The following is a 13,270-nucleotide window of genomic DNA, read 5'->3' as shown; positions in this document are numbered from 1 at the left end:
AAAAAAAAAAAAAAAGGTAAACTTTAAATGTATTTTAAAAGGAATAGTCCGGGTTCAATACAAGTTTAGCTCAATCGACAACATTTGTGGCATAATGTTGATTACCACAAAAATTATTTCGACTCATCCTTCCTTTTCTTTAAAAGAAGCAAAAATCGAGGTTACAGTGAGGCTCTTATAATGGAAGTGAATGGGGCACATTTTTGGAGGGTTTAAAGGCAGAAATGTGAAGATTATAATTTTATAAAAGCACTTACATTAATTCTTCTGTTAAAACTCATGTATTATTTGAGCAGTAAAGTTGTTTAAATCTTCAATTTTACAGTCATTTTAGGGTTTGTTGACCTTTGATGGCATCAGAGTTATAAAATTAGCTATAACTTTTCACAGAAGAGGTTAGTAAGTGATTTTATCACACTAAAATCATGTTAACATTCATATTATGTCTTGTGTCTATACTTTTGAAACAGTGAGTATTTTAACGTTTACGGATTGGCCTCATTCACTTCCATTGTAAGTGACTCACTGCAACCTAAATTTTTGCTTTTTTTAAAGGAGGGGCAAGTCAAACTTTATTTTTCTTGGTAATCAATATTACGCCACAAATGCTGTCGATTGAGCTTAACTTATGTTGAACCCAGACTATTCCTTTAATGACAGTAAACATACAGTATGTTCTTTGTTTTCTATTTATCTATCTAAAGTCATAAAGACTTTTGGCCATACCTGTCACGTAGACTTTTAAATGCAGAGTTGGTCCTTGGGTACCTGCCCTCTACAAACATGTTTGTGTACTCAAGTATGCAGTGTACATACTTCAGCCTAACCATGCTTTGCTTCGAGAGAATTTTCAGAGTTCATTTTTACACTTGCATACAGTTAGTTGAGATGAACTGTGATGAGGAGGGTTCACTAAATTTTCCAACAACTTCAACTGCAGCTATTTTTTCACCTCCAGTTAAGTACTTACAAGACTCTCATCCCATTTTGAAGTTGAGTGACTTGTTTTATTGTAATATGTCCAGAGAATCATGTATCTGGTATTTATTAACTTTCCTATCCATGTTCTTGTCTGTCTCAACTTTCCTGTACAGTAAAGGCAAAAAGCCCATTAAATAAAATATAAAAAGTGTGTGTGTGCCCTGTACACTGCTTGGGTGACTGTTGGGTGCTGAGCGCAGTCTTCATGGAGAATCAGCATGCATTGCTAAACAAGGCTACCCATAATACAAGGCTTTTTACAAAACTAGCAGCACCGTCTGTACGCTTCTCTCTGCCCCTAAAGACCCCTTTACGGCTCCGCTCCAGTGGGTTGATTCTGCACGCCGCTCTCCGTACACAGAGGTGTCCACTTCACTGACTCAGGGTCAGTCTTAAGAATGGCATAAAGGCTGCTGCCTGCTGCTTTTTTTAACATTTGCTTTCTTCATACAACGTTGCCCAGCATGCAGTATTTATTTGGGGCTTTTCATCCAACACCGCTATCGATTTTGTTTTCGTTAGGGTACCGATGAGACTGCAGTCCGAGGGATCTCTGATGACTTTGATTTTGTGTTGAGAAAAAAAGAGTGCATGCAGATGTGTGCAGAAGAGAAGAGAGATTTGCGTGTGTGTGACTCCTGTCTATGTACAGTATACTGTATGTTACATAATATTTTTTGACAAAAGTTTGAGATGGTCCCCTGCTGCAAGTTCTGTCAAAAATCAGAGCAAATCCTCTAGATACACTGAATAAGCTCACAAAAAAAATGATGTGCAATAATATTTTAACTGATTTAAAACTAAATTTGAATATATAGGTAAATGTGAATATATTTATAAATCTGACTATATAATTGTAAATCTGAATATATAGTTAAAAATGTAAATCCCAAAAATATAGTTAGAAATATGAATATATACAATGCCAAGAAAAAGTATATGAACCCTTTAGAATTGCCTGCGTTTGTCTTACAATCTGGTTTGATCTTCATCTAAGTTATAATAATGAACAAAAGCAGTCTGTTTTAACAAAAGTAGAGTCAGGAGTTGGCAAATCTGGCATCCAATTAATAAAACGAGATTGGAGGTGTGAGTTAGAGCTACTCTGACTTCTAAAAAGCACTAAAATATTTTGAGTTTGATATTCACAAGAAGCATCTGCTGACTTGGACCATTACTCACAAAAAAGATATTTCAGAAGACCTACGATCAAGAATTATTGCTTTGCATTAAGCTAGAAAGGGTTACAAAGACATCTCGAAGAGCTTAGATATTCATCTGTCCACAGTTAGACTGTTTGTCTATAAATGGAGACAATTTAGTACTGTGGATACTCTTCCTAGAAGTGGCCATTCTGATGACTCAAAAGGCACACCGCAGAATGCACAATGAGGTAAAGAACCCTAGGGTGAGAGCTAAAGACTTCAAGGAATCATTGGAATTGGTTAACATCTCTGTTCATGAGTCTGCTATATGGAAAACATTAAAAAGGCATGGACACCACGAAGAAAGCAGCTGCATTCCAACAAAAACATTGCTGCATGCCTGAAAGACCACCTTGACACTCCACAACGCTACTGGGAAAATATTTTGTGGACTGATAAAACTAAGAACTTGAATTCTTTGGGAAGAACATGCAGCACTACGTATAAGTGTAAAAAGGGCACCGCATACCAACATGTTAACATCATCCCAACAGTGAAGTACGGTGGAGGAAGCATCATGATTTGGGGCTTAATTCCCAAGCTTATCAAGATATCCTACTGGTTAATGTCAGGGTGGCTGTGCGCCAGCTGAAGCACAGTAGAAGTTGGGTGATGCAGCAGGACAATGACCCTGAATATCAAAGTAAATCCAGTACAGAATGGCTTTAAAAAAAGAAAATCCACCTTTTGGAGTGGCCCATTCAGAGCCCAGACCTTAACCCAATAGAGATGCTGTGGAATGACCTCAAGAGAACCATTCACACCAGACATCCGAAGAATATGGCTGAGATGAATCCATTCTGTAGGAAGAATGGTCCAAAATTCCTTCTGAATGTTGTGCAGGTCTAATCCGCAGCTACCGGAAACACTTGGTTGAAGTTTTTGCTGCCAAAGGAGGATCGACCAGTTATTAAATACAAGGGTTCACTTACTTTTTCCACAACTCTGTGAATGTTTAATTGGATGTGTTGAGTAAAGACATGAAAGATTGTAATTGTTTGTGTGTTGTTAGCATAAGCACATTGTGTTTGTCTATGCTTGTGACTTTGATGAAGATGAGATCACATTTTGCGACCAATTCTTGTAGAGGACTAGCTATTCCAAAGGGTTCACATACTTTTTATTGCCACTGTAAATATATATATACACACACACACAATTTTTATATATATATATATATATATATATTTTTTTTTATTCATTGTGACATTTCTTTTTTCATGACCGTTTAGCACATTTTTAGTGCAAGCGGAGTCATCCATATGTGTAATTTCAAGCTTGTAAATGTAGTTTATGTAATTAAAACATTAAAGTATATTGTCTTTCAAGTGCACTAGAGTAAAACTGTTTAGATGTCAAGATAACAGTGACAAACAGGGCGAGAAGTGTTTATGAACTGATAATCTGCGGTTTCACTCATGATTTGTGTGAAAGTGAATAAAAGTCATTTTTGTAGTGCCTCTAGTGTTCATTTCACCAGGAAATGATGCAAGCAAAAATAATTTTGCATGTAGGTATAGTAGCGTGATTCTATGATACCAGTTTGACTAAAAAACACAAAACTCCAATTTTGTTTTTATAGGGTATCATTGTCCTAAAAATAGTCTTGATTGTCCTTTTTATTTTGGGGTAAAATATGACTCGGACATGTTCTTGCCCGGCTTTGTGAGATTCATCCTTTCGGAGTAAGAACTGAACGTTGGTATTTCACACATCCTACTCCCTGCCTCCAATGTCCCCCAACCTGTCTGATTAATCCGACCTCTGAGCCCGCAGTTGCAACCCAACTACATCTCAGAGCCTCTGAGAAATTAAGATGCCCTAATAAGAGAAGCAGATATGGCGTGCAGCACAAGATTGCCTGATTGTATCTGATTACCACTCCAAAACACTGTCGCTTCCAATGGATAGCATTACAAAAGCCCTCTAATTTAGCCAGTGCCCTTCTGTCCAGCTCCAACCAATTGAAATGTAATGGATGCAATTAAGGCTAGTGAAGAACGCCTCAAATGCTGCCATCTCACAAAGACAGCTACAGGGAGAGAGTGTAGCTCGGCCTTGTTCCCCAGCTAAACATAAGAATTAACTTACGATTGTGGTCTGAAGTCACCTCTGTCTACGGCACTCTCCATTCAAGGCTGTTTGGTTCTGATATAATGGTCCATTAAAGGAGTAATTCACCAAAAAATTAAAGTCATATCATCAAATACTCCCCCTCATGTTGTTCCATACCCATATAACTTTCTTTCTTTTGTGGAACACATGAGCATTTTTGAAGAATGTACTGGTTGTTCTTTTCTATGCATTTACTCTGAATTCATCTGTGAACTCTGGAAACAGCCTGAAGCTTAAGTCTTTATTCACTGATAATCTTCCATTCCAGAGAGGTGTTAACTGCTGCATATGAATCATCGAGATCAGTTTTGTGATCCGGATCAATCAATTCATTGAAAACTTTAGTCTCAAAAGAGTGATTCGTTCACAAATTAGACATCGCTACTTGAACGCCAAAGAAAAGTAAGGATAGGTGTCAAGATTTTCAGTGAATAACAACTTAAATTTCAGTCTGTTTCTCACACAAATGACTTTAGAAGATGCAGCATATAGTGCACAAGTTATATGATATATTTGCATTCTTTTAGATGCTTAAAGCTCTAGGTCCCATTCATTGTAATTGCTTTAAAAAAAGAGCGGCCAGGACATTCTTTAAAAATTCTCATTTTGTGCTCCATTTAAAAAGTCAAACTAGTTTAGAATGACATGAGGGTGAGTAAATTACAGAATTTATCTTTATATTATGTTTAATTTAACTATTGCAGAAATCATTTACTGTATATGCCTTTATGTACTGAAGATTGCGAGCCAGTGCAATGCAATGATTCATAATATGTTCACAACAGTCAGTGGGATTTTTCTTTTTATGTTGCACTGCAATTGTGTATTACATCAAATAATTTCTCTTTCTGGCTCTGTCAATAGGAAGGGGTCATGAGAGAGTCCTCACTCAAAGAAAGAGTGATAGAATCCACGGTTAGTCAAAAATTAAGCTGTCAGATGATAATTGAGGGGAAGCCGGGTGGTACGTAACGCGCGCAGCGATAAACAGAGAAAGACCATTTCCCATTTGGCCTTTTGTACCTCATAGTCATTAGGGGTAGCATTTCTCTGAGTGCTACACTTTAGGATTCATCCTCTTTCATTTGGTTAATTGCACTCGATTGCCTTACGAATCAAAAGCTGACTGGATAATTTTTCAGCCCTAAGCTATCAGACTTAGTGTGGGCCAAGAGTTCAACTGTGTTTAACGTTGGAAAGAGACATTCTGAATACAGAGTAATCTTTATGCTGTGTTTGTACTTTAGTGCAGGTCTAAATGAAAGAAATAGTGGTGGGTGCAGGCGAACACAGTCAGGCAAGTCTGGGTTAGGGTGCAAAATTAGCTTTTTCGTTCATGCATTGTCTCAGCTCACAACCGGCACAAAATGTTCTTTTCCAGTTATTTCTGCTCTGGTCCTTTTGACTCATAGGTTTATAAAAAGATATTATACTTCATAAATGTTGTAGGGGAGGCCGGGACTAGTTGTCACAGCGGCTATATCTCAGTAATGAAAAGATATGGCATCAAAAGTCCAGTTGTGCAAATATGTATTTTCAGTTGTGTATTGCGTTTTGTATTGCAATTGTACAGAGCGGTTATCTGAGTTACTGTAGACTTTGTCAGTTCGAACCAGTCTGGCCATTCTCTGTTGACCTCTCTCATCAACAAGGCATTTCAGTCCACAGAACTGCCACTCACTGGATGTTATTTTGTTTTAGGCACCATTCGGAGTAAATTCTAGAGACTGTTGGGTATGAAAATCTCAAGAGATCAGCAGTTACAGAAATACTCAAACCAGCCCATCTGCAGGTTGAAGATGAAGAGCGATGGCTTTCACTTCTTGTTTCACAAAACTCTTCATTGCAATGCTAGTGACTGCTACAACACTCCTGACTTTTTTGTCTTTCTATTGATTGTTTGGCTGTGAGTTAATATAAGGGTTTTCCTCCATGTCACTCACCTGTCAGGCCCAGTCTCACCCAGCACACAATTGCCTGTCACTCTGTTGGGCTTCCCTAGCTGCTGTCAATCACACAATACAGTGTGTACTGCAGTGGAGCCCGAAAGGTTGTGTGTTTGTAAGGTGAAGACACACAACACTAACCGAGACCTTCCTGAATGTTTTGAGGAACACAAACAGTCTTGTGTTGTTTCTTGTCTGCTGGGAATTTGCTGATGTGTAAAATCTGAGATGTTTTTGTCAGCCCTGCAAAAAAAAAAAAAAAAAAGAAAATGCTAAAACCAGCATGAGATGGTTGGCTGGTCTTAGCTGGTCTCCCAGCTAAGGAATAGTTCACCCCAAAATGAAAATTCTGTCACAATATACTATACAACATTTTTGAATACATTTGATAGGTTTTGGTGAGAAACACTCAAAGATTTTAAGGGATAGTTCACCCAAAATGAATATTCTCATCATTTACTCACCCTCATGCAATCCCAGAAGTGTATGACTTTCTTTCTTCTGCTGAACACAACCAAATATTTTTAGAAGAATATCTCAGCTCTGTAGGTCCATACAATTCAAGTGAATGGTGACCAGACCTTTGAAGGTCCAAAAAGCCTATAAAGGCAGTATAAAAGTAATCCAAATGATTATATACTGATGAGCCAAAACATTATGACCACTCACAGGGGGAAGCGAATAACGTTGATCATCTCCTAACAAGGCCACATGTCAAGCTCTGGTTGGATTAGATGTTAAGCAAACAATCCGTTCTCGTAGTCAGCGTGTTGAATGCAGGAGATTTGGGCTGGAGTAAAGACCTGAGCAACTTGAATACAAGGGCCAAGGGCCAGTGACTGGGTCGGAGAATCTCTGAAACGTCAAGGCTTGTGGGGTGCTCCCGGTCAGCAGTGGTGAGTACCTACTGACAGTGGTCCAAGGAGGGACAAACCATAAACCGGTGACAGGGTGTTGGACACCCAAAGCTCATCGATGCATGAGGGCAATGAAGGCTATTCCATCTGGTCCGAACCGACAGAAGGTCTACTGTGGCACAAGTCACAGAAAATTTTAATGACGGTTAAGGGAGGAATGTGTCATAACACCCAGTGCATTGCACCATGCTGCTTAAGGGGCTGCATAGCCGCAGACGGGTCAGAGTGCCCATGGTGACCCCTGTCCACCATTGAAAGTGCCTACAATGGGCACTCGAGTGTCAGAACTGAACCATGGAGCAGTGGAAGAAGGTCACCTGGTCCGATGAGTCCTGTTTTCTTTTACATATCATGGACGGCCGTGTACGTGTGCACCATTTACCTGGGGAAGTGATGTCACCAGGATGCACTGTGGGAAGATGACAAGCCGGTGGAGGAAGTGTAATGCTCTGGGCAATGTTCTACTGGGAAACCCTGGGTCCAGCCATTCATGTAGACGTCAGTTTGCACATACCACCTACCTAAACATTGTTGCAGACCAGGTACACCCCTTCATGGCAATGGTATTTCCTGATGGCAGTGGTTTCTTTCAGCAGGATAATACACCCTGCTACACTGCGCACATTGTCCGGGAATGGTTTGAGGAACATGATGAACAGTTCCAGGTGTTGCCCTTGCCTTCAAGTTCCCCAGATCTCAATCTGATTGAGCATCTGTGAGATGTACTGGACCAACAAGTCCAATCCACGGTGGCTCCACCTCGCAGCTTACAGGACTTGAAGGATCTGTTGCTAATGTCTTGGTGCCAGATACCACAGGATACCTTCAGTGGTCTTGTAGAGTCCATGCCTCATCGGGTCGACGCAGTTTCGGCGGCACACGGAGGACCAACAGCATATTAGGCAGGTGGTCGTAATGTTTTGGCTCATCTGCGTAAATCTCCACTTTCAATTCCACCGTCACATCCTTCTTGTACTTTTGGCAGTTCACATTCTTCGTGCATATTGCCACCTACTGGGCTAGGAGGAGAATTTATGGTAAAAAAGGACTTAAATAATGATTTGTTTCTCACCCACACCTATTATATCGCTTCTGAAGATATAGATTTAACCACTGGAGTCTTATGGATTACTTTTATGCTGCCTTTATGTGCTTTTTGGAGATTTTAATTTGTTTGTGTTCATCAGAAGAAGAAATCTGGCATAATAGTGAGTAAATGATGAGTTAAAATTTTTGGGTGAACCTTCCCTTTAATGTTGTATGTAACTCTATCGCCCTCTATCTAACTACATTGAAGCTATTAAAGAGGACAATATTTTATAGATAAGATTTAGCCTGATCTAAAAAAAAAAAAGAATGTGGCTGGCAACATTTTTGCAAAATTACATAGTTCATTGCACTTTTTGCGGCAATTCCTAAGCGAAAAGCTAGTTAAATTTCGCCCAAACAAATGAGGTTTTTAAGGTTAATGCTCTATCTAGTTTTAAATAAACAATAAGCCTTGAACCTAAACCTAACTGATAATGTGTCATAAAAGCAAATGTGAGGTGAAAAACACAATTGCTGAAACAACCACATCATTTTGTGGTGCTTCTGTGACACTTTAGGCTAATGTGTCGACTCATACTAGGTATTTCATAAAACTAAGAAATAACATTTAATTGAAAACATTGTAATAAACAGCAGTATACAACTAAATATTAATTTTGCACAAAAAAAGAAAAAGAACTGTTTTAGTAAAACAAATCGACCGAACTAATTGATTCTTTGAAATGTCTCGGCATTGCTATGAAAGAGAGACATGGAGAGGACATTCAATATTCAGTCAGTGTGAACACACCTACACAGTTCAATGTGACAAAATAAACTACTGTTACACTACTGAAAAATGAAGTTAAATTAGCAGCTTCACTATTTGTATTTAGTTCATGGCATCTACAGTATTTGTTCATTAAAGCAATGACTCAATGTGCAGCATCCATTTATCACTAAAAGTAGTGATCGTTACCATCTTAGTCTCCTGTAGAATGCATTACTGCATTGCTCCAATGGATTCAAGCACTGTAGGTGTAACTGAGGCTGATGTACAACTGTAAATGTTGCCATTTCCCTCTTTTTTATTTGTCTCCTCATACAATCAGTTCATTTATTCATTTGCATTCTCAGATCCTCAAGGAATTCAAGGATGAAGATTGGAACATGGAAAACATTGTGTTCACAATGACCAACAGACGATACGGTGAAAAATGCATTGCTTACGCCGAGAGCCACGACCAGGTACTGCCCCCCATGTACATCCAGCAAAGTGAAAAAAGGAAATTAATGTGTCATTGGGAATGAAAATTGGTGTCACCACAGGTTGTAGTCCTCTAGTGATGAGGCTGAAATGAGAAACTAACACATCCATTATGTTTGTACACATTCTAGCAGCACAGCTAAGACAGGCTGTTGTTTTCCAATGTCTTCTTTTCTTCCCGGTTTTTTCTTCTTTATGTTCTGTTTCCAAGGTCTGAGAATAACGATCTGTGCAACTCAATATGAGACACTTGAGTGAGTCTGACTTGAAAACTAGTAAAACTTGCCTTTGACTCTTCATCAATACACTGGTAGTTTAGCATTGCATTAAAGTTTCCATCAAAAGACCGGATGTACTAAGCATGCATGAAAACGTTACTGGATGTCAGAGCCTTAGGCCGGGCGTACACGATGCGAGTTCTGATACTCGGGAGGTCGTGAGCCCCTGCACACGTTACGAGTCAGTTTATCTGAAAATCGCACAGGTGCAATCGTACACGACACGACTTAACGACCTGGCGAATTACGGAGCAATCGCATGAATTTTCGCGCCATTTATCTTTATAAGACATAAAGTTAGAGGAGGACATTGCTTTAATTCCTCGTAGCTTGCGATTTAGAAATAAAAAAGAAGACTGGCATAGGGGCTGCATTAGCTGAAAACTCATCTGCTGATTTAAAAAAAAAAAAAAAAAAGGATACTTATTACAAATGCTGTCCAACAATTGACAGATTCAGATTTCGAGTGATTTCATACATCAATCATAACGTCAGTGTGTTGCTGCCAGAACTGCATGATAATAAAGTGCACAAAATGTACAAGATTAAAAATAAAGTGCGGAAAATTCACGCACCGTTTCTGTCGGTTATACTTTGATTTAATAAAAGCACAAACAGCATGTTATTTTAGTGGCGTAGGCTACCTGTATTATTCAGCTTTAAATGTAGGCTATGTCCTTCTCATCTGTGTCACTGCTTGAATGTTGATAGCATACATTCTGAAGAAGATCCGTGAGGTCTTGTCCATGTAAATGTGCTTTAAAGCCGCACACAGCAAAGTTTAAAAATCTTGTTTTAGCGCAGCGGTTGATTGACAGGTAGAACTTTCAACCTAGAAGTCCTTTGTTTCACTAGACACACGCTTGGAGAGTTAAAAAATCTTCTATCACATATCCACTGTCGTGTGCAAATACAATTATAACAGATGCTATACCCCCCTAAATTTCACCCTAGAACTGAAAAGATGAATAAAAATAGACCATGATGGAAATTTGAAAACTCTGTCCATCAGAGTGATAAAGAGAGTTTTCTAGCACAACTCGTATGACAAATGATTTGTTTGAAGAGCAGAGAACAGCATGGCATTTCTGTAGAATCCTTCCCAGTGATGTGGTTGTGAATAATATGGGGAAAACAGTTTTAACACAACCATTTTCTCCAAATGTGTAAAAGCTTCATGAACACTCAGTTTACATTGATCGTGTGAGTTATAACACCTTCTCTTGATTGGTCAACTTTAGGTAGATCGCCAAATCAGACGAATTTTTTAAACATTTAAAAAAATTATCGGGAGGTCGTGAGCTGCTCCTAAGCCGCTCGGCTCCGCTCATAATTCCTCTCACGCGATGCAAGCCGTGATGACACTTGCACAAACGATTTCCACGCGATCTCTCCCGACTGGAAAAAATCGGTCAGGAGCTCGCACGACAGCAGAAAATCACACCGTGTACGCCCGCCTTTAGCTTGCCCGTTTGCACATATTGCTCCAACACATTGCAGGCGACGTAAGTTTGAATCCTGCTTGCAGCGGATCCCAATAAAGTTCTCCACTCTTCTGACCATCATTTCCTGCTTCATCTTGTATTTGTGCATATGTATGTATTTGTACTTAAACCCTTATCAATAAGTTCGCACTTATGTTTTCCTAAATTTACGATAACATTTAGTACGATCTCAAACTACACAAGTACAAATATCCTGATAGCCTTTTTGTTGAAATGTTACATGTAGTATGTTATTGTTTTTTTATTTTATATATATATATATATACAGTATACACTGCCAGTCAAAAGTTTGGGGTCACTTAACTGAAATGATTCTCAAGATCTTAAAAACCTTTTGATTTGAAGGCGTAAGCTTAAATGTTTGAAATTAGTTTTGTAGACAAAAATATAATTGTGCCAACATATTAATTTATTTAATTACAAAACTAACATTTTATAAAAAAAAGAAAAAAAAAAGAAAGTTTTTGAAATGGATGATTTGGACTGAATAATTAAGAAAAGCAGCTAATAAGTGCCCAACATAGATGGGAACTCCTTCAATACTGTTTAAAAAGCATCCCAGGGTGATAACTCAAGAAGCTGTTTGAGAAAATGTCAAGAGTACATTTCAGAAAATTCTATGCAAAGGGTGGCTACTTTGAAAATGCTAAAATATGACATAGTTATTATTTATTTTGGATTTTTTTTTTTAAAAGCAACACAATTCCTGTAGTTCCATTTCTGTTCTTCCATAGTTTTGATGACTTAATAATAATAATAATAATAATAATAATAAAAAAGACTGAGTAAGTGACCCTAAACTTTTGACCAGTAGTGTGTGCGTGTGTGTGTGTATACAATATATATATATATATATATATACACACAGTTGTGCTCAAAAGTTTGCATACCCTGGCAGAAATTGTGAAATTTTGGCATTGATTTTGAAAATATGACTGATCATGCTAAAAAAACTTCCTTTTATTTAAGGATAGTGATCATATGAAGCCATTTATTATCACATAGTTGTTTGGCTCCTTTTTAAATCATTATGATAACAGAAATCACCCAAATGGCCCTGATCAAAAGTTTACATACCCTTGAATGTTTGGCCTTGTTACAGACACACAAGGTGACACACACAGGTTTAAATGGCAATTAAAGGTTAATTTCCCACACCTGTGACTTTTTAAATTGCAATTAGTGTCTGTGTATAAATAGTCAATGAGTTGGGGAGCAGAAAAGAACTGTCAAAAAACCTGCATAACAAGGTAATGGAACTATATAAAGATGGAAAAGGATATAAACAGATATCCAAATTCTTGAAAATGCCAGTCAGTACTGTTCAGTCACTTATTAAGAAGTTGAAAATTCAGGGATCTCTTGATACCAAGCCAAGGTCAATTAGACCAAGAAAGATTTTGGCCACAACTGCCAGAAGAATTGTTCGGGATACAAAGAAAAACCCACAGGTAACCTCAGGAGAAGTACAGGCTGCTCTGGAAAAAGACGGTGTGGTTGTTTCAGCTTTGCAGATTCTTGGCATTCTAGCTGTCAGTTTGTCCAGATACTCAGATGACATTTCACCCCACGCTTCCTGTATCACTTGCCATAGATGTGGTTGTCTTATCAGGCATTTCTCACGCACCTTACAGTCTAGCTGATCCCACAAAACTCAATGGGGTTAAGATCCGTAACACTCTTTTCTAATTATCTGTTGTCCAATGTCTGTGTTTCTTTGCCCACTCTAACCTTTTTTATTTTCTGTTTCAAAAGTGGCTTTTTCTTTGCAATTCTTCCCATAAGACCTGCACCCCTGAGTCTTCTCTTTACTGTTGTACATGAAACTGGTGTTGAGCAGGTAGAATTCAACGAAGCTGTCAGCTGAGGACATGTGAGGCGTCTATTTCTCAAACTAGAGACTCTGATGTACTTATCCTCTTGTTTAGTTGTACATCTGGCCTTCCACATCTCTTTCTGTGCTTGTTAGAGCCAGTTGTCCTTTGTCTTTGAAGACTGTAGTGTACACCTTTGTATGAAATCTTCAG

General features: G+C 38.4%; 1 protein-coding gene across 1 annotated transcript in view; it reads left to right on the top strand.

The window, feature by feature from the left end:
- LOC127421889 (1,4-alpha-glucan-branching enzyme-like) overlaps window positions 1–13,270 on the top strand; it is a 280,638-nt gene that overhangs the window by 127,681 nt on the left and 139,687 nt on the right. The window contains exon 11 of the mRNA XM_051665092.1: window positions 9,331–9,441. Coding sequence (XP_051521052.1) covers window positions 9,331–9,441 — 111 coding nt within the window. The remainder of the gene's footprint in view (window positions 1–9,330; window positions 9,442–13,270) is intronic.

Source organism: Myxocyprinus asiaticus, chromosome 31 (assembly GCF_019703515.2).
Source record: "Myxocyprinus asiaticus isolate MX2 ecotype Aquarium Trade chromosome 31, UBuf_Myxa_2, whole genome shotgun sequence".
NCBI lineage: Eukaryota > Metazoa > Chordata > Actinopteri > Cypriniformes > Catostomidae > Myxocyprinus > Myxocyprinus asiaticus.
This window is presented reverse-complemented; position numbering and strand designations above follow the sequence as displayed.